General features: G+C 39.2%; 1 protein-coding gene across 38 annotated transcripts; it reads right to left on the reverse strand.

Moving 5' to 3' along the window:
- Positions 1-2: 2 nt before the first annotated feature.
- LOC106709212 (myosin heavy chain, muscle) lies at positions 3-20,766 on the reverse strand. Of its 38 annotated transcripts, XM_045680508.1 has the most exons (26): positions 20,699-20,765; positions 19,786-20,053; positions 19,095-19,238; positions 17,196-17,380; positions 16,630-16,825; positions 16,340-16,403; positions 16,160-16,258; positions 15,394-15,497; positions 14,079-14,216; positions 13,554-13,823; positions 12,670-12,840; positions 10,846-11,025; positions 10,470-10,629; positions 10,050-10,108; positions 8,974-9,061; positions 8,435-8,552; positions 7,438-7,555; positions 6,678-6,814; positions 6,467-6,593; positions 5,844-6,053; positions 4,462-5,348; positions 3,765-3,843; positions 2,999-3,244; positions 1,080-2,915; positions 884-925; positions 327-489 (listed from the first exon to the last, which is right to left on the reverse strand). In XM_045680508.1, the coding sequence occupies exons 2-25, from the start codon at positions 19,990-19,992 to the stop codon at positions 902-904; spliced, it is 5,847 nt and encodes a 1,948-aa protein (XP_045536464.1). In that variant the 5' UTR covers positions 19,993-20,053; positions 20,699-20,765; the 3' UTR covers positions 327-489; positions 884-901. The 38 variants fall into 38 exon arrangements, with proteins under 38 accessions (XP_045536462.1, XP_014356444.2, XP_045536447.1 ...); XM_045680506.1 differs by lacking the exons at positions 884-925; positions 3,765-3,843; positions 7,438-7,555; ... (1 more) ...; positions 12,670-12,840; positions 15,394-15,497 and adding exons at positions 4,042-4,120; positions 7,911-8,028; positions 9,685-9,737; positions 12,224-12,394; positions 14,725-14,828 and having other exon boundaries at positions 3-489; positions 20,699-20,766; XM_014500958.2 differs by lacking the exons at positions 884-925; positions 3,765-3,843; positions 7,438-7,555; positions 10,050-10,108; positions 15,394-15,497 and adding exons at positions 4,042-4,120; positions 7,911-8,028; positions 9,685-9,737; positions 14,725-14,828 and having other exon boundaries at positions 3-489; positions 20,699-20,766.
- Positions 20,767-24,713: the final 3,947 nt, after the last annotated feature.

A 24,713-nucleotide genomic window follows, 5' to 3' on the forward strand; every position in this document is an offset into this window, starting at 1 on the left:
TAAATGTTTTATGACAACGATATCGCTTTATTGGATGTCAAAGGAGACGCGGACGGGAAGGTGCTCGCGGGGCCGGTGCGGGGTTGGCGGGTGTGTCTCTGTGACCGCGGTCCCGCGTGCACCCCTCCGCCCGCTCCACACGATACATACTCCACGGTAATAAATTATCATAAATAATAATAAATATCAACAAATTATAAAATAGCCTTCCGTAAAAAGATTAAGATTCTAATGTAAATGTTTTTTTGGCGTTACAAAAAAAGGTTGTATGGTTACTTTTCTTAATTTACAGTTTCTCGTTTCAGGCATTCGTAACACGTTTTTTCAACTAGGCATAACATTTTTTTATTTTAAGTTACAATTCAACGAAAAATCTGTACAGTCCGTTTTTTGAGTTGTTTGGAACGTTTAGAAATCGCTTTCGGGCGCCAGATCGAACCTTGGTGGGAAGGTGCCGAAACCTTCGAAGGCGGGGCGCGTACGTTGGGGCTGGAATTAAAGACAACTATTAGTACACATCACTTAAACTACCTCCAAGACATGCAGGGCACATGCCGCGTGCTTTAGGAACAATTTGATATCAATAAAGGGAGGAACATAAACTCGTTACTCGATTTTCCCATCAAGAATCATATTAAATGGGTCAAATATTTGCAAGAGAAAACAAAACTATGAGGATCTATGGCACCAAAGGTGTCTATAAAGATATTGTAACCACAAATGAGAAAACATGATCTTTTAAACTAAGCTTTTTATTCTAAGCTCTTTTATCTAATTCAAACCAGTTTTATCTAGATGAGATCAGTTTTTCTCTTGTAGCAATAAAGTTTCGGGAGTGGCACTGTCTAAGGTGCTATAAGGTTGAACCACTCTGTTCACTTACTTATACTCCTGTGGTGATCTAGGGGCGCCCTTTAACGGACGCCTGAATAAGAGATGTTTTATTTAGCAATTTAGAACTATAAAGTAAAAACACAATACAATTGTATTCGTATTTCAGTCAAAATTCTTATTCAGATAATGTTCTAAAAGGTCATATGTAATAATTAATGTACGAAATATTTAAAAGCGACACTCACCGCCGGGCTGACTCCTCTCGCGGTGGATCCTGCACGTCCCTTGCCACGGAATTTGCTGATGGCCTGTTCAGCGAGGTCTGCCCTTTCCTCAGCCTCCTCCAACTCTTGCTGAGCCTTACGGAACTTAGCCAAGTTGAGGGCGGCGATTTCTTCTGCTTCTTCGATTTGCCTCTTGTAGGTCTTGATCTTCTGCTGCAGTTTGTCGACGAGGTCCTGCATGCGCTCGTGGTTCTTGCGGTCCTCCTCGGCCTGGAAGCTGAGCTCCTTGATACGCCTCTCGCTCTTGCGCAAGTTCTTCTGTGCGTCGGCGTGTCTCCTCTGTTCACCATCGAGTTCGTTCTCGAGTTCCCTAACTCTTTGTTCGAGTTTCTGGATGGCTTTTTTGCCTCCCTTGAGTGCGTTAGCCTCGGCCTCGTCCAACCTGACTTGAAGCTCCTTGATCTGTTGTTCGAGAGCCTTGCGGAGTTTCTCCTGGGTCTGAGCGTGTTCCTGTTCAGCGCGAAGTTCATCGGCGAGCCTGGCGGCGTCGACCATAGCCTTCTTAGCCTTCTCCTCGGAGTTCTTAGCCTCGTTGAGGAGCTCATCCAGATCGGAGTGGAGGGTCTGCAATTCGGACTCGAGTTTCCTCTTGGCCGCAGACAGCGACGCGCTTTGTGCAGACAACTCATTGAGCTGTTCGTGGGCGTCACCCAACTCTTGTTCTGCCTGGCGACGGGCACGGTCAGCCTGTTCCAGGAGAGTTCTAGACTCTTCGAGTTCGTTCTGGAGAGCGTTAGCGCGGCGTTCCGAGATGCCGAGCTGTTCACGGGCGTCATCGCGAGCGCGCTGTTCCTCCTCGAGGGCGGTCTGCAAGTCCTTGATCTGTTGCTGGTAGCGCTTGATGTTCTTTTGTGCTTCAGCGTTAGCCTTGTTAGCGTGGTCAAGAGCAATTTCGAGCTCGTTGATGTCAGCCTCGAGCTTCTTCTTCATGCGCAGGGCCTCAGCCTTACCCTTAGCCTCGGCCTCAAGGGAAGCTTGCATGGAGTCGAGAGCACGTTGGTGGTTCTTGCGTGTGTTTTCGAATTCCTCTTCCTTCTCTTGGATCCTTCTGTCGATTTCTTGTCTGACTTGAGAGAGCTCGAGCTGAGCGCGGAGAACCTTGTTCTCTTCCTGTTCAAGAGCGGCCTCGGCCTCCTCAAGAGCTGCCTGGAGTTCGTCCTTCTCGGCCTCCAAGCGCTTCCTGGCCTTCTCGATTTCGTGAATGTTGCGTCCACCTTCGCCGATTTGGTCGAGCAAGTCCTTGACTTCGTCAGCGAGGTTCTTGTTCTCACGGCGGACAGCCTCAAGCTGCTCTTGGCCTTCTTCGTAGGCACCCTTGAGGCGGAACAGTTCAGTAGAGTAGTTGCGGCATTCTTTCTGGCTGGCGTCGAGTTCAGCGGCGAGGTCATCGACCTTAAGCTTCCATTCTCCGATGATCTTGTCGAAGGCCTTCTGTTTCTTCTCAGCAGCGTTGGCAATAGCGGTGGCACGGTCAACCTCGAGTTGCAAGTCCTCGACTTCGGTGGCAAGGCGCTGTTTGGTCTTTTCGAGGGCAACGACCTTCTGGTTGAGGGACTCGATGGTCTCCTCGGCCTCGGCAAGGCGGGCCTGGAGCTTGCGCTTGGCCTCCTCGAGCTCTTCGGAGCGGGCAACACCCTCGGACTCGTACTTGGAACGCCACAGTTGGGCCTCGGCGTTAGCCTTGGAAAGCTGTCTCTGCAGATCAGCCTTGCCTTCAGCTTCCTCCTCAACCTGTTCACGAATGTTGTCGAGGTCGTGCTCCAAGTTACGGAACTTGCCAAGAAGAGTAGCGCGTTCCTGTTCAAAAAAAAAAATTGGTTATTTATAAGCTAACACTGTATTTATCGAAATTTTCAATAAAATGTAGCAAATTTACATACCCTGGCTTCTTCGTCAGCAAGCCTCTTGGTATCTTCGAGCTGTGTGGTAAGCGACACCTTGATCTTGGACAGCTGCGACACCTGCGACTCAGCCTCCTCCAGCTGGCGGAGCAGGTCGGAGTTCTCGATGGACAGTTTCTTCTTGGCGGCATCCAGGTCATTAAGGGTGCGGTTAGCCTCATCAGCCTTGTTCTGCACTTCGTTGAGGTTGTGTTGCAGTTGCTTGACAATCTTCTCTTGGGCAGCCTAACAGAAACGATTATTTAGTAATGAGAAATTACGGTAGGATTGGTTTTTAATTGTGTCAATACAAACCTATAATATGATTTCTAACATGTATGAACTTGTTAAATTTTTACCTTGCTTTATTTTCCAGAATATGTTAGTTATTTTTATTGGTGTCGTCTAAAATAGTATACGTATTTTGATTTTGTTATACTGTTATACTGTTTATGTTACATTTTAATTAAAATATATCATGCAAAACATTAAAATTAAAAAATTAAAACTTCATATTTTTTTCGAATATATTATGGTTAATTCAAAACACACCTTATATCAGCGGTTCTAGCTTTCGTGCATGTTTTCTCAATGGAAAATTGGTTAAGAGTTAATAATGGGTCAATGTTATTCGTATCGTATTATAATGCAAGTGTTTACACGTGTGCTGTTTGTTCTATATTTAGTTCTTCGAAATATTTTTGTAAAAGCTGCGAAGCGATATCCAACTGGTGATGCCAACAATTCTTTTATTTTTATTTTGTACCTTTTCGTTGGACAAGTGGTCGAGACCGGCACGAAGGTCATTGACTTCGCTAAAGTATTGAGAGCGCTCTTTCTCAGCCCTGAATGGTTGGAATATAACAAAAATAAATAAATAAATAATAGTTCTATGATGTCGATTGCGGGCCTAACAGTGAGACATAATGAAATTGTCAGATTTGTCATTGTGTGGCTCTGTTTCCATGTTTCCATTAAAGGACCATGACACCATGCAAGGATCAACCCAGGCGGCATCCATGCCATTGTGGGTGACATGTTACCTTCTCCCTTGCGACTTGGTCAATGGCCGCCCTTGTGTTGTTAAGCTCGTTGTAGCACGAGGCACGGTCATGTTCAGCCCTGAATTTTAATTGAATTTAAATTCCACTATAATTTTTTTTTGTAACTGCTAAACACGGAGGCAAACAATTGGCTCCACTGCCATATCTTCGTCTGAATATACTTTCGAAGTATACTTTGTATACTGTATACTGTAGTATAACTCCTGTAAGGAAATTAGATAAGTCGCCTGTTGCGTACCTTAGGCGAGAAAAACAAAGTCATTCTGTTCCAGCACTAGAACTTTTGCTAAGATCGAAAACCGATTGGGTTACACATTTTAAATATTCAGTCACAAATTTTATAATGCAACAAGACCCTGTAAGGAAAAATCTTTTTAATATGTATAGATTAATACGTACTTAGCCTTGAGCTTGTTGAGCTGGTCGAGCTGCTCGCCCATCTCGGCAACAGCATCGTTGTGCTTCTTGCGAAGGTTGGCGAGCGTCGACTCGTGCTGGATGTTAGCCTCCTCGAGGTCGCGGCGCAGCTTGCTGAGCTCGGCCTCGCGCTTCTTGTTGAGCTCGATCTGAGCGGAGGTGGCGCCACCGGCTTCCTCCAGGCGCTCGCCCAATTCCTCAAGCTCACGAGCAAGGTCGGCGCGCTGCTTCTCAGCCTTAGCACGTGCCTGGCGCTCGGATTCCACTTCCTCTTCCAACTCCTCGATGCGGGCCTGCAGTTCCTTGATTTGTTTCTGGAGCTTGCTGACCAACGACTGCTCGTCCTCGAGCTTGGCGGTGAGCGACGAGATTTCTTTGTCCTTGCGCTGGATGGTCTGCTCGAGCTCCTTCTTGTTGCGCTCGAGGTCGGTAACTGCCTCCTGGGTGAGCTTGAGGTCTCCCTCCACCTTCCTCCTCTGCTTCTCGACGTCGGCGCGCAGTTTCTTCTCGCGCTCCAGAGAGTCCTCGAGCTCGTCGAGAGTCTGTTCGAGCTTTTGCTTGACCTTGTTGAGGTGGTTAACCTTATCTTCGGCGGCCTGGAGTTCCTCGGCGGTCTTCTGGTTCGATTCGCCTTGCATTTTCTTCTCCTTGTTCAACTTGTTGATGAGCTCATCCTGGTGGGCGATCTCATCGTTCAAGTTGCGGATCTGGTGGTCCTTGGTGGCCTTGTCTTGTTCAGACTTCTGGACGGACAACTCGAGGTCTTCGATGTCCTTCTTGAGGCCGGAAACCTCCTGCTCCAACTTCTTCTTAGCCTGGAAGAGCTGGTTGCGGGCATCCTCTTCCTGAGTGAGGCGGTCTTGGGTGTCCTAAATAAAGAATTATTGCTACAAAATTTGCTTTACGATTATATTAAATACTACCACACATCCGCTAACAGTGTCTGTGCTGTGTCTATCGTTACAATAGAGAAGTAATAAAAGTTGCAATAAAGTGCGCATGTGGGCGTGAGACGCACTGAAAATGTTTCGAACTACTTTTCGTATAAACAGTTTATGTTTATTTAACGAACCGCCATAACCTAAACACAGGTTTGGCCGATTCGCAAGCAGTTTCTTCTGAACAAATTTCGATATCAACAACGAACTCTTTTTAGAATATGAATAAGTTTATATAAAATTTATTTACCTACTATTTAAATTGACAAAAAGATCAATTGAGTTAAATCCATTCTGGATTGTCAAAATAGTGAAAATATTCTTATTTCAAAATATCTTATTGAAATATGTTTATTATAGAAAAACTAATAATAAAATACTTCGAGGATGAATACAAAAATGTAATATTCTTATGGCACTACTTACCCTAAGTTGGTTCTCGAGGTCGTTCTTCTGAGCCTGGAGCTTGTTGGCGCGCTCCTGGGTCTCGGAGAGGGAGCCCTTCTCTCCCTCAAGGGTGGCGAGCAGGGCGGTTTTCTCTTCAAGCAGCTTGGCGTTGAGAGCTTCGACCTCCTTGCGGAGCTTCTCTTCCTTCTCGAAAGCCTCCTGGGCCTTCTGGGCCTTCTCCTCCAATTTCTGTAAACGATCCCCACTTTTATCCACTCCGTCCCATACCGACACGTGATTTTCGGCCATCGTTTTTTAATTGATCACACCATGAACTAAAACTAGGAATGTAATTCGGTTCGTTCGTTGGGTAAGGAAGGGTGGTGCGCGCGCCGCCGACCGATCCGCTACTGAGCCAAGCTGGAGATTTCCAGCGGGCGGGATTATCGCCCCCGCACGTTATACATCGAGTGTGGAAAAAGCGCGCGCCAGCGAGTGGGGGGCGGAATCCAGAAATGGATACGGCAGGTGTTGCGGTGTCACGTAACCGCCAGGTGGGCGCGGTCGAATCTATTTGCGTTTTCCTGATTCACGCGTGCTAAAAGTGTTGGAATTTATTGGGTCACAGTATATAATGATAAATCACAGGACGAGGTACTCACCGCGATCTCATCCTCGATGCGGGTGACGTTGAGGAGAGGCTTGACCCTCTGCCACAACTTCCACCAGGGCCAGGTGCGAAGCTGCAAGTACTTGCGCAAGTTGCGTTGTACCACTTGGAGGGCCAACCTAATAAATATCCAAGTATTTCAGTATACATTCAAACACAGAAATACAAAGTGGAATGGGTATGCCGATTTTAACCAATTTTACCTTTGTTCCTGGAGCTTCTTGTACTCTTTGCGAGACAAGTAACCACGAATGTACGCCTGCATCCAGGACACAATCTTGGACAACCTGTCGTCACGCAACTCTTCCATCTGACCCAGAACACCAGCGCGGAAGAACACCTGCTCAGCCATATTAAGTGTTAAAGTAATGCACAGTGCGCGTAGAAGATGTAAAAAATATATGATTTTTATAGTAAAAAAACATATTTTATATATACAAAATAGATTAAATACTACATGTGTTAATTTTGAAAACATAATGTTATTTTAATATACATGAGGAAGGTGTAAAGACAGGGTGGAACTACAGACATTTAGTGCATATGAAAAGTTGTGTTGTTTACATGCATTTTACTTTTTTTTAAGCACGGTATTCTACCTTGGTCTTTCCGAGCCTGAAAGACTCCGAATCCAAGCCGGTGTGTTCGAGAATTTTCTGTGTGGCTTTCTCGGGTGTAATTGGCTCTTTGAGGAGGTTCGGGCACAGAATTTTGTATCTGCGTTTAAGGAGCACACATAATGTAAAAACAAATAGGTACATGATATAACACTAGGTAACCAAACGAGCCTGTGTAACGTGGGCTCTAAAAGGAAAGCGAACTTGGTTTTCTAAGGTTTTAGGATCATTGTGACACTGTCAACTTGTGCCCCAAATGGTATGGGTAAGGATATTGCGATCGATCAGGTGTTCTCAAACCGATGATGTCAAACCGCTAAACTACAAAAACCGACTGTAGACATGCCTTGGTGTGACCGAGACGGTAGGACTCGGGGTCCAAGCCCGTCGCGTCCAGGATCACTTGAGCGATTTTCTTAGGATCGGTCTCCTTGTCTGCAGCTTGAGGAGCCAGGATCTTGTAGCTACATTGTCAAAATATACACGCACTCGATAAGCTAATGTCATACAAAATTCATACAGCTTAAATACTTGTCGTAGCTTTTTGGTGTCGAAGGATAAAAAACAACAGCATGACTCACATTGTCATGTTTTATGGTTGTATCAGTATCTGCTAATATATACCTTTTTGTGGGATTTAATATCTAAGGAAGACAAAATACTCAAGTCCTAATTTCCAAAAGGTACCATAGGTATGTAGAAGAAAATTCAAACTGTGTAAACTAGTCATTACACTCTATTTTTTAGAGTTTCGTGCTATGCGTCTTAACATGCTAAGTCAACACTACCATACATAGTGTAATCCTTTAACTATCTTGCCTTTGTATGACCAATACGATAACTCTCAGGGTCGAGTTCGATAGACTCCAGACACTTCTTTGCTGCTATTTTAGGATCACTTTCGGCAGCCATGATGGCGGGAGCAAGAATCATGTAACTGTTTATAATAATATGTTATTATTTTAAAAGTGGTGGGTAGGTGCGCTTGCTAATAAAAGTCGATTGCTCATCGCGATCACCAGGTGTGGATCCTAAGACAGAGTTTACACGATGAAACAATTTTAGAAACGGTTGCTCACCGTCGCGTTGTGCACATATTGTAATGACGTCAGAAGTCAGCTGCAATACCAGAATAAAACAGTTTCTATAAGAAACTTCGAGAGCTGAAAGAATTTAGTTTACAACAGCTAACAGTGTTGACGCCACTTATCGAAATAAATATGATCCTTGAATTCAAAAATATCGTGATATATTTAATAGTCCGACGGATCATAAATATTTTTCGGTTGAGAGTTACGCTGGAAATAAATTTTATTGGTTTGTTTATGAAATCAAAATCTTACCGGAGCTTGAAGTCAGGGTAGACCATCCTGTTGGGGAAACCTTTACGGCAAATACGGATGCCTTCAAGCACACCGTTACAGGTGAGCTGGTGCATCACAAGGTGGGAGTCGATGAGACCTGGATAACGATGAGATCGAGGTCAATGATATCGCGCGCTTTTTTAAACATTATCTCGTGAAAAGATCATATACATTCCGCGACTAATTTCAATTATTAACATCAAAGAATCTGGGACTTTTAGATAAACATCTTCATAATTAATTCTTTTAAAATGATGACATATTTAAACAACTTTTCATATATTTTAAAACAATTTTTTTCTCTATATTATTTTTGGACAGCATAGCTGAATCATACAGTTTAAAATTTGCGATGCGTCATTATCTAAACTTTTCGCAGTAAATTTAAAACGTTTCCTGTATGTGTGAAATGATTTCAGATTTCTTTTTCAGTTTTCAGAATAACATTTTAGCTATAATTTAAAGGTGTTACTTTACTGAAAGTATAAGCAGTTACTAAAAGAATATTGTATACTCACCAGCCTGTTTCAATTCGTTGGGAATGATACAACGCACGAAGTGAGGCTGTGTCGACCTCAGCGTTGTCATCAAGTTGTTAAGTTGTTCCTATAAGAGTTACATAGTTATAATATTTGTCTGCAGCATTTTTTTTAGTGAAAAGCAATATGATTTTTAAGATCAAGGTATTGAAGTACAAATAATTTTATTATTGCCAGTTTTATATAGCAATAATATATTGGACATAAAAAGCAAATGAGCCATGAGGTGAAAACATAAAGTAATTTATGGTAAAATGAACGAAGAACATGGTTAGATCACGCAAAACACAAAAAAATTACACGATCACACACACAAATAGCTCGAGTTTTAATCGGCGGTAAGTACGTAAAATTAAGACCAGTAAATGATTTCTAAAGTTGTAAAACATTTTCTGGTTTTATATTCTTTAGAATTATAAACCAGATCGACACAACTGTTTTTAAGCGTGTCGAGTTCAAATGATAATGACTTTAATTGAATATTAAACATTTAATAAATGAATTTTCGGAGGTGTCATCGCCTCGTTGATTTGAAAATGATGTTTCAAGTATTTCACTTCTTTGTCCTGAATAGAGAAAACTTACAGTATGCAAAATGGATGCATTACTACAACCAAGTAGTAGTAGTCTACATCATTAGCATGATTTAAAACAAAATCCAGCTAAGGAAAACCATAAAGACATAAGTACCCTGTATGCGGAGGAGACAGTAGCGAAACCACCGCCCTTCTTACCGCGACCGCCTATGGATGTACATTTACAAGCAAAGATTAGTAAAAACGGACGGACACAAGAACGTCACAGGGACTACTACATTTGACAATAAGACTCGTAGACAATACACCGGCGGGACACTCGGCAACATGAGCTGTGCTGTAAAACATACATTGACGTGGACAAGTGATTAATGTGAAAGCATAGAGGGCTGGCTTCTGATTGCAATCGTATGGACGATGTAAAGCATTTGAAACCAGCCCTAAGCGTGTTGTAGACGAAGACAATAAAGCTACATAGAAGAAATTGAAGCAAATCTCGAAAGTGAGATTTTTGTTTACCCTGTAGAGTGATGAGACAGTCTGGAAGGCAGAACCCTTGGCGCGCTTGCCTCCAGCGCCTAATGTATTTAAAAAAGAATTCAGTAACATGATAAAGTATTGTAATGACATCATCATTGTGTTTGACATGTTTTGATGAAGATCGTCTTACTGTAGTACATTGTAAGTTCGATCAAGTGTATTGATGACGATGTTCATGTTCATAGAATAAATGAAATATTAGTGCAATAATGAAATGATTTTAAAATCTATTGTATGTTCACAGAAGTGTTTTACAGCTCACGTACCCATTCCTTCAGCATTCAACTTGAGTGGTTCTTATAATAATAGTATAAAAATATTCCTGGTAATGCTTGAAAAATAATATAAATCAAATGATAATAAATAAGATAAATATCAAACATTGAAATTCATACGTACCCTTGCCACCACCTCCAGCACTGGCATCACCAGACTGGCCAGGATGGTCAGCGAAGATCTCAACCAACAATTTGTTGGCGCCCTTCTTGAACTGGTCGACGACGGTGTCGTTAAGAGGGTCCTTGTTCTTCTCAAGCCAGCCAGTGATGTTGTAGCCGACCTATTTCAACAAACAAAACTAAGTAAATATTTATTTTCTCGAAGAATTCCAAAGAAACGCCAGAACCAGATCAGATGAAATTTGATAGACATTATGTGAATCCGTAGTTACTAGAATACTTGCCTCATTTCGTTGCAAAATAATATTTGGAAAATCTCAATATCGTTATTACTTGATTAAGACCTTGATTTCAATAGAACCTGTAGAGATACTTACATTTCCGGCATAATGGCCGATGGCGAAGTGGGCGGCCTGGCAACCAGGCTTGGGGGGTTTAGGCTTCAGGTAGGGAGCGGATTTGCCCAAGTGGTTGTTGTTCAACTTCTCAACGAAGGTCTGGTCAGTAGCTTTAGGGAACATAGACTCTTCCTCAAGAATGGAGAGGATACCCATAGGCTGAAAACGTACGAACTTGTTAGATGATGAACTCTATTTCCGATTTTGTCTGATTTGTATTGTGTATAATAATTTTGCAAGAAATTCAACTTGAATGTGTAATAAAATATGTACTTAATATTATATTTTTTTTAATTCTAATGTGATTCTTTCGTTTCAATTTTGAATATATTCGGTTTAGATCTTAATAATTTAAATTGAAATGTGTGTCTTAATACTAAAAGTGTTATGCGTTAAAATAAAAAGCAACATGCAAATAGAAGAAAATTGTGCTTGTGTTGTGCCATCAAATATTATAATCATTTTTAAACTGTTATCAAAATAACTAAATAATTTGTGCTCTTGCAAAAAAATTACGTGACATTTTAAATGATTTGCAATCATTATGAGAAAAGCCGGTAATCTACAAAAAAGGCACTTTTGCAATTTTATGAGGGAAAAATTATTATTATCATTCTTCGGATGTTACTTGAGTATTGCTTGTGTACTTTACTAATTTCTGTGTAGAAAACTATGGTTATATTGTAACTTTAAATACTATATAAGAAATTATATCTAACGTATGTAAGTCATTAGATTTGTAAAATATTTTTTATTGCAATTTACCGCGTGCAAGGCATCTAAAGCAAGAATATTTTTATTCTCTATCGTGTCTGCGAGGTTTACTTTTCTATTTTTGCCCGAAGCTTCCTGTACTCTTGCCCAGCTTCTAATATTATATCAAAAGTTTCTGATACCTTTTCTATCAAATCTATCGTCGGTTGAAGATCCAAACCGAAATCAATAAAGGTCCATTGGATCCTTTCTCTTTCGTACTCCTCTTGTTCTAATATGAACATGTAATGATTAAAGTATTGTTGCAATTTTTCGTTGGTAAAGTTTACACAGAGCTGGTTAAAGCTGTTCATCTGCAGCGTAGATACATGGAAAAGATAATCTAACTGAATCAATGTGGTGCTAACTGTCGTGGCGTGGTTTGTGTGTGCGTGTGTGTGTATCTGAGAAGTGTGATTAGAAGGATTTTATACATAAGAACACACAAAGGTAGCACACAAAAACACAATGAGCATTTATAGCTACCCTAACACCTCCAAATGAAATCCATAAAATATCCGTGTTAAATTTTCAGTTATTTACAGACTTCACCCGGAGGCTATGGCGAGATGCAAGCGTTCATAGTTGCGTTGCCGCCATATACCTTTTCGATAAGGTCAATGCAATGTTGAAGGTCCATGCCAAAATCAATAAAAGTCCACTCGATGCCTTCGCGCTGGTATTCCTCTTGCTCCAGCACGAACATATGATGGTTAAAGAACTGCTGGAGTTTCTCGTTGGTGAAATTAATGCAGAGTTGTTCAAAACCGTTGAACTGCAGGTAGACAATTAATAAGGAATGTTAGGGGTTTATTATAAGATACAACAAGTACGGATCACATTCCGTCTTCGGTTGAACCTTACGGAGTGACAGGGGGAAAGTGATGGGTTTGGGAGTCGCTTCTATCCCCATAGAGTCGCGATTGCAAACGATACATCTACGAGCCGTATCTATCCCCATAGACTTGGCGAATGTAACCAAACATAGGCCCGCCTTCAGTTGTTCATTAACGACGACGGGCGACGAGCGACGGGCGCGTGGCCTATTACCTTCTCGATAAGATCGATACAAGCGAGCAAGTCCATTCCGAAATCGATGAAGGCCCAATCGATGCCCTCCTTTTTGTACTCCTCTTGCTCCAATACGAACATGTGGTGGTTAAAGAACTGCTGGAGCTTCTCGTTTGTGAAGTTAATGCAGAGTTGCTCGAAACCGTTGTACTTTTATAAACAATACGAAACCCAGATGAATGGATAGGAAAAAATGTTAAGACAAGTCTACGCTATAAACATTAAGCTACATATAAAAATTAGTCAGCAGGATACTCAGAGATAGCTTGACAAAACACTGATAGCGCTGCGGGCGGTGCGCCCAACCCAGGGTTTCGCAGACCCTATGTACCTTTTCAATAAGGTCAATGCAGGCCACTAAATCCATTCCAAAGTCAATGAACTCCCAGTGAATGCCCTCCCTGGTGTATTCCTCTTGCTCCAACACAAACATGTGATGGTTGAAGAATTGTTGCAGTTTCTCGTTTGTGAAGTTAATACAAAGTTGTTCGAACCCGTTGAACTAAAGGAGTAAATTTATAATATTATCAAAGAAATGAGTGGATTTTTTGTACATTATCCACCCGATACCAATCACCTTTGAATAAAATTTACCGGGGATTCGAACCCAGCATTCGAAAATACTATAGTGCTTACTGCTAAGTAATTCCTGTGAAAACAAACATTAATTACACGTTAACTATAACAATCATCCACAGCTAATCGTAGGTCTTATTTAATTGTAACTTTTTCAATGTGTCATGATCCGGTTGTTTTATCATAACGTCAAGTCTGTCTCTTGATCTAAGAGATGTTCCTTATAATTTACTAATAAGGAACTCAAAAGTTAAGTTTCCCAAGATCCCCTTGCTCCCAATACTCACGTCGAAGATCTCGAAACCAGCAATATCCAGTACACCAATGAAGTGCTGCCTCTTCTGCTTGGTGTCTAGAGTCTCGTTACACTTCTTGACGAGCCACTTGAAGAGACGATCGAATATGCCCTTGCAAAGAGCACCCACGGAGTTGGTGACCTGGTCCTTGTTACGACCCTGGGTGACGAACTCGTTTCCGACCTTGATGCGGGGCTTCAACAAGTTCTTGTACAGGTCCTGGCAGTCGACACCGAGGAGCTTGGCAACCTTCTCACCGTCCTGTAGTAGGAAAAACACGAAACATGAGTCAAATCTACGTTAAATATATAGTCCAGTCTGTCTGTTTCATAATGAAACTCGGCTTTATATATAGATCATCCTTTGAGCGGTCTACTTGTGCTGCGACGTTCTGCACATGACGAATATTTATAATGACATTTTGTCTAAATCGGTCAAAAATCCTTTTATAAATTTAAGTCACTTAAATTTAAAAACATATAGGTCTTACATCATTAAGTAAAAATGGGTTTTTACCTCTGTGCCGTCAGCCTCAGCCTGTTCCTCGCGACCTCTCTGCTTGAATTTCATGCAACCCATGTGCATGACTGCGGCGGTGATCTTGTACACATTATCCTTCTCCTCTTGGGTGAAGCCCAAAATGTCAAAGGCTTGCTACAATTGTATAAAAAGTATTAGGATTTTTGTTTAAACTATTTTAGCTGATTTACATTGTGATGAATAAAATATAAATAAAATGAATAACTAAAATTTAAATATTTTACTAATAATACATTTAAAAATACGTAGATACAAATGAAAATATAAAATATGAACAAATTATTGTAAAATAAATAAACAATATTCAAAAAATAGATATTAGTGTTTTTGTTAGTAGTCGATTAAAAGCATTAAGGCGGAATTAGTGCTATAATTTTTGAACTAATGCACAGGATTCGCGAAATGCTATGGTTGGGTACGGGTGTAATACGAGTATAATTGCACCAACTATCGTGGTATCAAAATGTTTTCGGATTCTGTTGAACCATTTGTTACTATAAATTTTAGTGTTGCAAATGGTCAGAGGGTATCTAATCTAATCACTACATCATTCTAGAAAATTCAAGGAACGTCTGGTGGCTTCTCACAAGGGACACCAAATATTGCTTCTTAAGAAACTTACATCAGTCAATACGCATTCTTCGCCGTCATCGACGTTTGGGATGGTAATCTTACCCTGAGCGATGTTATAGTAATCATATACGTCGTTGGATAACATACACATTTCTGCAGGTGGAAATCAAAATAATTTTATTAAAGTTAAACAAAACACTATTTTAGACGCTCCGATATCTGCTAACCTAACCGTACTCTTCACATAGTTCACCTGTAACTGTGTCGGTGTTATATTATTGTGGGGCGTGCTGGTGCTGGACAGGGAGGGAGCGTAATATGTATATATCGTGATATAAAACCTGTGCAATAAGCTCATCTGAACTCTTGCAAGGAGCGAGCAATCATGTGAATGTCAGAAATTTGGTGTCAACAGGACTACGTCCGAAAAATCCAATTGAGACGCGCGCTCCATGCGAAAGTTCGCAACTTACGAGCGTCTTATCAAATTCTTCGGAATCGTTGAGTCCAGGTATCCGAGTCTTCCCCTGACTAATGAGGGGATAGTCTCCGATGCGGTTGCTTAGCATCGTTAGCTCTGTAAACACGAAATCATCTGACATACACATGCAAAGACCGGCGCAGCCGTAAGCAAAGCAAGCGGAATGAAGTAGAGAAGTCGAAAGATAAAAATGTTTTTGCACAATGAGATGAGTCATCAGTCTCGTTCTAGACTCACGTCAGTAAGCCTCATTTCCTCGCCGTCATCGACGCCGGGGATTACGGTCTTGCCTTGGGATACGATGTTGTAATCCATGATGTCGTTGGACAACAAGCACTTTGCTATAAAATTACACCATTTACAGTCACTTTTTGTATTTTGGTGCTCAACTAAAGGGCATAAAGGGCGAACATGCTCTAATAAAACGGAAAAAACTAATCTAAACATCTCATGCCGGTTCTAGGGCGAGACATAGTTTGTATCCCGCGCGCCGGTTCCGTGCGGCGCGCGGTAGAACAGAAGTAACCAATGAACACATTGTATCGTCGTCAGAGCATCCAAGTCTCTTGGAGGCTCAACTTACATCAGTCAATAGACATTCCTCTCCATCGTCTACGTTCGGGATGGTGGTTTTTCCTTGCGAGACGATGTAATAATCATGTACGTCGTTTGACAGGAGACACATGTCTAAATGGCGGAACTCAAGTTAAATTATTAGGGTACTACATGGTAAATCGGTAGGGGCAGTCTAGTTACACAGGTTTCTGTAGAGTGTCATGACGGTTTCTAAATTCAAAATTAATCTGCTAATAACGTAATAAAATAATTTGATAACCCATCTATCAATCCAACAGTAAACTAATTAGAACATATCACCTTAAAAAGTAAACTAAGGCTAACAAATTGTACTTTACTATAATAATGAAATAAAAAACTATTCGATTACAATATAAATTATAAAATCTTATATTTCTTATACAATCTGTAAAGTGTCTATACGCACCCTTAAGACCAGGGACGGATCCGGACATCATTTGGTAGAAAATGTGGTAAGAACGCTCCAAGGCTTGCTGAGAGATGACACGAGCCTTCTCGAGCAGGTCTGGCGAAAACAATAAAGTCAAAGTTATATAAAAACTTAAAGTTGACAAGATCTACTTAATTCAAGTGTTGCAGAACTTACAGGTCTCGATATCAGCACCAGCCAGTTTTCCAGAAGGTCCGAAGTGGATACGGATGAATTTACCCTGGAGAAGAAGAGAAAAGATATTTTAGTATCAACATAAATTGATGGTCAAAATCCACTTTTGAGCTCATTTCAAATACCAATATCAGAAACTGATATCAACAATATTAAACGAAACAATTTGCGCATATCATAAACTGAAGAATCACTGATTCGACTTTAATTGATTGGAAATCGTAAAATTACTTTTAAAATGTAAGGTTTAAATTGTAGAAAAAGATACTTACGAATCGGGAAGAGTTGTCGTTACGCACGGTCTTGGCGTTACCGAAGGCTTCAAGAACAGGGTTAGTTTGTACGACTTGGTCCTCAAGGGAGCCCTTCTTCTCTTGCGACGGGTCCTTCTTCTGCGAAGCACCGACGGTGGCGAAGTACGCAATTACCTTCTTCGTGTTCTCAGTCTTTCCGGCACCAGACTCACCGCTGTTGAGTTAGTAACATTTTAGTATAAAACAGAGGTTCCAAGTTTCGTCGTTAAGTTTGACAAGTCTTTTTTGATCGCAAGTATTAGAAATACGTTTTTACATTTGCCTAGGTCATAAAATTGGGATTGATTTGAGATGATTTTGATATTTTGCAATTTTGTTTCTGCAAAGTTTGATTTTTATAGTTACAAGAGAACTTATTACTATTATACTCGGGATCCACGAATATAGAAAAATAAGAAATAAATTATAAAAATCCAAAGATTTCATAGCAGTTCCAACACTTCGCGAATTTTTACCTCATCCATACTGCATACTACATCTACAGTGTCTATGGCTAAATAATTAATTAAATTATGATAACTTACGTAATCAACATAGATTGATTCTCGTGGTTGGTCAACATGTTGACGTAAGCGCCATCGGAAATGGCGAAAATGTGAGGCGGCACTTCCGAGCGACGCTTGCCTCGGTACAGCTTGGCGCATCGGGTCGTGTACACGGGGTATCTCTTGTAGGGGTTGATGGCCACACAGAAGAGACCCGAGTAAGTCTGTTGATTATATGAACATTAGTACTGGTGAAGATAGTCATTTAATGAGGAATTTGTAACAAAAATTGGTCGTGGGTCTATGTTTTTTGGAATTTAGGTTCTTGTCTTTAAAATTGTTGACCCTATGAAAGCAGCAACTGTGCTAAATACTAATTTTAGTGACTTCATACGTTGCATTAATGTATTTGTATAAATTCATATTTGTATATTACTTGAATTAGCAATTTTTACTATCCTAAAATAACAAAGACTTGTTTAATATACCAAATTCGAGAGGGAACATTGCGTTGTTGAAGTGACTACACGACCATTTTTGATACAGATTCGATATGTAATAATGATAACTAGTAGAAAGTTCCAAAGTTCAATAATAAATATTTTAAACAAAATTTTATATTTATTAATGAAACTTACTATGATATTCCAGTAACAAAACAAATGTACAAAAACATTCTGTCATATTTCTTATCCTATTTTAATAGAGATAAAACATGTTTTTGTACAAGTATTTTGTCAGTGGAAATTGATGGCTAGGAACAATTGAATTATAACAAAACACCTCAAATGATCACACCAGCACAGAGATTGTATTGTAATGATACTTTCGCCCAATGTGCTTAGAAAGTTTATAAACTCAATATTCTGTACAGACGGAACCTGAAAAATATATTTTTCTTAATAAATAACATATAAAACTATGTACATATGTATGTCTGTGCAGAATACTGTGTCAAAACACAATAACATATAATAACAAAGGACGTCATAATATCCAATGTCTGAAAACCATCAAAACAGTCAGAATAACGGTGAATCTCCACTGTCGTAAAACCAGTATTACAATATTGCCACCGTCCTCTTTGATAAAAACAGAAATAGCAATAATGAATAAAAGTTTCACGCCATTTGAAATTCACTGCAATATCTGAGGAGAAAACTATCACAACACTGAGAAAACTATGCTAAGAAGAATTGTTGTTTAGACGCCGTCTTGTCCGTTGAGTACCGACTTGTCCTGTGTAATAGGGTTCAAGATCGGTTGTGAATCTGGAATGGATGGGTAGAGAATGGAGAAAACTTGAATGCGACCTTTGTTAATTTTAACTGTCCTTAATTCTTTTATATTAATCTATTCCTTCGTTTAATTCTTTTAAAGAATAAAAGTTAAGTTTGGTTGAATGCCACAACATTAACTTCTAAACACATATTACTAACATCAAATCTAATTCAATTAAAGTTCAAATTAAGACAAGTTAGAAATAAGAACTTAAAACTTGATATATTTTAATTATGCTTATTCAGATTTTGTTGCATAATTATGTTATATAGAATACCATCCATCATCAGCTCACTATACGTCCCCAATGAGGGGCTCGGAGCCTACCCTAAGTTAGGGGTGATTAAGTCATAGTCAACCACGCTGACTAGTGCGAGTTGGTCGACTTCACACATATCTTTGAATTTATTCTCAGATATGTGCAGGTTGATTCACGATGTTTTCCTTCACCGAAGTTTATCTTCAACCAATCAATATTAAAAAATAAAAACTTGAACTTGCAAGTCCAAAATTAAGAATGAAACTTAGAAGTAACTTTAAGTTTTGGTCGCAAATCAAGTAAGTAAGAGATGTAGAAAGAGAAGTTTGCTTGGAGTCATGCACAGGGAGAGACGGGGCACACTTGAACGCTGCAACCGCTGCCGATTCCTGACTTACGTAGATAAGCTTATGGTAATATCTCTGCTTCAAGTTATACAAAACCGAAGCGTCGTTGAGGTATGTCAAGTTGGACATATCCTCACATTTCTCGTACTTAGGCGGGTTCACTTGAGCTACAAGATCCTTCTTGAAGTCTTTGGTCTGTGGGAAAGATATTATGGTCAATATTACTAAAGTGGTAAAGGCGCTTTTCGCGCCTACTTACGTAGATAAGTTTCGCATAGTATCGTTGTCGGAGGTTATGCAGCACAGCAGCCTCGTTAAGATAAGTCAAGTCCGCCATGTCCTCGACTTTTTCGAATTTCGGCGGATTCACTTGTGATAGAAGGTCCTTTTTAAGTGTCTTCTCCTGCTCGTTCAACAAATGCATTAAGTATGTGTTTAACACCTTAAGGTATCCTTTGAGGATACTAAGTTCTAAGAGAGTACTAAGTTAAAATAAAAAGTTGTCTTTGAATGTAACGTTGTTAACTTAATGAATTCTAATATTGTTTCTATTTCAATTGTTTTAAGTACAAAGTATTCCAAAATCATATGTTCTATCATCTTTAATCTTGTTTTTAATCCTATTATTTTATTCGGTTTAATTTAATCTCTCAATAGTGGTGAACTGTAAGTTTATCTTAAGTTTAAGTTCAGTAAACTTATTTTCAAAGTATCTGTAATTTATCCTTGCTGTCATAATTACCTCGCCTCCGGGGAGGTTGACGGTCACCAGGTCGCCCTTGGTGGCCTTAATTTCACCCTGCACGAAGCCCTCCTTCTCGTCCGGTACCCAGCAGGCCTTCTTGCCATCGTAGGGCTTACTTTGGTCGATACGTTTCTGTTCCAGAGAAACGAACAGGTACGGGGTCGGATCGGGGTCCTCGCCCTCTTGTACTTGTGGCTTCGGCATTTCGGAGGGCTAACGAGACTTTGGGCTAGTCGAGACACGAGAACACAGCCCTGGAGCCTTCCTGTGGAGCACAGCGCGTTAGACTGGCCGCTATCGAGTGCCGCCGCAGCACCCGCCCGTGCGGCTATTTGTGGCCGTAACCCGAGTAGAGGCCGAATTGGGAACACTGCCAGCGCGGACGCCGTTTGCGTAATACCCGACTTTCATGCGTTCGTTTTTATTGGCTATCCCGATCGGCTCTACGCGGATGTTACGTCACTGGAGCGCACTGGAACGCAGCCAGCGGATTTACTCGATCGTGCTTTGTTGTTTATTGTCTTTTATGGCAATGGCTAATGAATTCGAATTCCGATTGTCGTTCCGCCTCTTTCGCTCAATCAATTGTTTAATTGAGAGTATAATGTTTGACTGTACCTCTGTTGTTATTCGTGTCTCGTGTTGTGTTAAGGTTACTGGCGTCCGGGCGGGACGATAATCGGTTCGAACTCGTCGGTAATATTTACAGTTTCTTTTACTGCTGTTCACACTTAACGCGCAACAACCATCACCATCGATCAATAAACAAACGGTATCCACTGGAGAGACCACTCGCACAAAAATCCAAATCCAATCGGCAAATCAGCTGGCGCGTTCGACGTCACGGCACGGACACTCGCGGGACACGATAACACAATCGCACGGGGCGTGCACGTGCGTGCCTACTTACGTTTGAAGCCGTTCTGACCGGCGGCGGGGAGCGCGGTTGCTTTTTATACCGGGAACACGACACCGCGACGCCCGATCACCCCATTTTAGGCGGATGCGCGCCGCCCGGCACCGGCCGCTGGGCGGGCGACGCTTTCAGACGGGCTTGGCTTTCACTGGAGCGGCTGCTTTGCGTGGCCGCGCACTGCCACCGCGTCCATCGCGCACGCAGCGCGTTCACCACCCAAACTCTATGCCCTTCAGTATGTTATCTGTTACATCAATGTTTATAAAATAAAACTAACTATGCTATTTTGGCGGTAATTGAAAACATATCTACATGGACTGCTATTCGGCTGTTATATACGATCAATATCCACGTAAATTTTTACGATATTTCTTATTACTATTTTATCGATATAATAGTAATAAAATTTTAAATCGTTTACTTTATCCACGTAAGGTAATAAAAATGGAAAAAGGATTAATATTTTAGATCTGAACTGTTTTTATAGAGAACACGGTAATTTAAAATAATAGGAAATGATGTAATAATTTGTATAACAAGAGAACTAAAATAGCTCTATTTCTATTGTAAAAAATTGAACAATTTCTGCACTGATTTTGAATAATTACGACCTTGACTTTAAAAGGGTCACAGGAATGCGGTCTATGTGAATTAAATCGGAAGATCAGAAAAGATTATTTGAAGACGTTAATACAAATTTTAATATTCCACGTTAGGATCGGTATACAAATAGTGGAAAATTATCAACATATTTTTTAAATATCGCAAATTATCTTTAACAACTGATTCATATCCTGTAATATCACTAAAGCTAATATCTTATGGAGTACACTGGGGTTGTCTTGACAATCGTAACAGAAAAATACCGTGGGTTTCCATTGTCGAAGTAAAGAAAGGAATGAAAATATGTCATTGTACGTGGAAACCAGATTACTGATAAGAGATGGGTTATTGATACGTTAATCTGAGCTAGTTCCTACTGTTTTGATTACACGGCACGATTTAAAGTGTCACTTCTTTTAAGTTTCAAACATCTTAAAAGACGTCATTTTGATAAAATTTTCAATAAATCAGCAAGAATACATGTAAATTACTTTGGTCTGAATTTATGAATGAACAATGTATTCAATTTTGGATTAATTTTTTATAATATTAACACACCGAGTAAGTCAAAAATTGTATACCAAAGACTCTGTTTAGGTAAAAATATGTTAAATTTTCTTACTAAAAAATAATCAAGAAAATGGCGATAATCCTGTTTGTTTAAAACTTAAAACGTTCATAACATTCACCATCTCAAAGGCCGGCAACGTATCTGCGATTCCTCTGGTATTGCAGATTCCCCCATCTCTTATAAAAAAAAATAAAAAAATGTATGTATCCGAGGTAGTCACGTCCCAGATGCGTAGATTTCGTTCACTCATTTGCTAACTTATGCAATTATCTTACTAACATTATAAATGAGAATGTATGGATTGACTGAAGATATCTTCAGATTGGGTGCATGGATTGGCTATTTAAGATTTTTTTAATTGCGCGCAAACGGAGTCGCGGTCAGAAGCTATTATATTTAAAACATTACATAAAATAGTCGATATCTTTGTAATCTCTATTTAATAATGACAGTAGGATTCCACTGTTGAATCAATCATGAGAAAGGAAAGTATTGTTATTTTATTTTTTGAAAATGAGAGGAATAATAGGTTTAAATGTAAATTGTCTTAAATGCAAGTCGCAAAAAATGGTAAAAAATATTAATTTATATTAAATATTAATATTATCTTAGTTTATTCGTGTATCACAACATTTAACCAACAATCGAGATCTTTTGAAATTAATTAGCAGCAACAGTAAAAAGGATGCAAAATTATGCAATATAATGCAAGTATACACGATCCTAAAAATATTATTGCATTTTTTTCTTATCGTTGTTATTGTTGTAGTTAATTTAATATAGTTGTATAGATAATTTTATTCGATTGTGACATAATTATAATAATCTCTGTCCACGGCACATTTATACAAAGGAATGCTCACCTAAAATATGTGTTTATTTATAGAGCAACGGAGCAAAATAATTATGACTCATGGCTTCAATATCCTCAGCGGCTTGAAACTTTTAATGATTGCTGACTAATGCGGACATAATGCAAGGTGGTTTTGTAATTATATTTGGTAACATTAACCCCTGTAAAATAAAATAAATATAGACAATTTTAAGTTTAAAAATTCTATAATAAATAAAAGTACTTGGCTGAAAACCAGCTCGACACTGTATCCTGACCGGTGTTGGCGAAGCTGAGCCACCCCCTTTTGCCATAACTGAATATTATAAATTATTGTTTTTTTTTTAAATTTTGTTAATTTCTATGGCAATAAAAATTTTATTATTATTATTATTAAAAAAATTTACTTCACCGACTTACCCATTTAAAAATTTACCAAACTGTATGGATACTGAAACCTTTAGTTTTCAACATTCTTTTCGTTCTCACACAAACACTGTGATAACTAAATTTTTGTATCGGCAGTGAAAACTGACGGTAGGGTCAGTTTTTGAACATCCCAACGATGAGGATCGAAGAACGAGAGTCGGAGCCTACCCTAACTTGAGGCGCATTTTCTTTATTCAATAACTCGGTTATGTGTCTGTGGTGCCGGAGGCCTAATTTTAATCCTCTTTCCCTTCCCACCCCTTTTCTTGTACGGAAAGAATGGTAAGGGGAGGTGGATTTGATGGAGGAGGAGATGCATACGAAGGTTAAATATTCGAAAATAAGTATACAATGTAAGAATAAAAAACAACTAGCTTTTACCCGCGACTCCGTCCGCGCGGAATAAAAAATAGAAAACGGGGTAAAAATTATCCTATGTCCGTTTCCCAATTTTCAGTCAAATCGATTCAGCCGTTCTTGAGTTATAAATAGTGTAACTAACACGACTTTCTTTTATATATATAGATTAATAATTTCTAATAGTAAAGAGGTTTCGAAATACATTATTACAGAACGATAAAACGAATTTGTAACCACTTTCTAGTTTGAAGTTCGTATAAAGTGTATTGCGAACGCTAAATAACTGGAAGAAATTATTCTGTTGTTTGTATCTGTTTTTAACCGATTGGTAAATATATCGGTTAGATATTCCGTAATATGATACCTAAAATAATAAATGGATATGTCACCGATCGATTGTTAAATTTATCATTATACAAACGGTCTAGATGTTTCATACATATTTGTAAAACATCATCAAATTGTAATTGCAAGTAATAATTAAAAAGTAACAAGACTAACTGATTTTGCGAGAGTATATAACAAGCCATTTTAAATGCATTTTGTAGAATAAATGTAACCTTTAATTTTAGAGGTTATTGAAGTTTATTTTGTTTTCAGTTGGTTTAAAAGTATGAATGAATTACGTAAAGTTTTGACGTCTTGTGGTATATGTAATCGACGAGTTAACTATCTATCGGTATAATAAATTATACTAAGTTAAGGCCGAGTAAATGTTACGTTAACGAAATTAAAACGAACACGCTCAAAATAAATGCATCTGTTAGCTGCCTCACTAAATTCATAAATGTTTACGTAATGTAAGGAAAAAGTATAACAATTACGTGCTTTGTTGGAAAATATTCACATTTATTAATACTAAATACTTCATTATTTTCTGTAAAAAAGCTTGCATTCTTACAATTTTATTATGTTACAATATGTTTTTTATTATTTCTTCCGTCTGTATTTTATGTGGTCGTGGTATTACAACGGGCGAGCGAATCATACGTGAATAATAACTAATGACTATGAATAGACTTTACCAGTAAAAATATCTATAATAATTATAATGCAAAGATTAAGTAACTAATAAACAAACCAACCTTAATTTAAAAAAGCCAACTGACATTTTCTGATAGATGAAGTAGCGCCATCTATTGTCAGCGTTTTAAAACAACGATTTAATTTTTTTATTGAATATAAATAAATTGTTGTTATTTGTAACATTTTCT

This window comes from Papilio machaon, chromosome 13, assembly GCF_912999745.1.
Source record: "Papilio machaon chromosome 13, ilPapMach1.1, whole genome shotgun sequence".
NCBI lineage: Eukaryota > Metazoa > Arthropoda > Insecta > Lepidoptera > Papilionidae > Papilio > Papilio machaon.

Bases quoted from the DNA above. Each gene is read 5' to 3' on its own strand.
- LOC106709212 (XM_045680491.1), bottom strand. From the start codon at position 19,992: ATGCCGAAGCCACAAGTACAAGAGGGCGAGGACCCCGATCCGACCCCG. The intron at 16,404-16,629 runs GTAAGTATCTTT...CTTCTTCTCCAG, and splicing joins ACGACAACTCTTCCCGATTC to GGTAAATTCATCCGTATCCA. The intron at 12,841-13,553 runs GTGAGTATTGGG...TGTTTATAAAAG, and splicing joins CTGGTTTCGAGATCTTCGAC to TACAACGGTTTCGAGCAACT.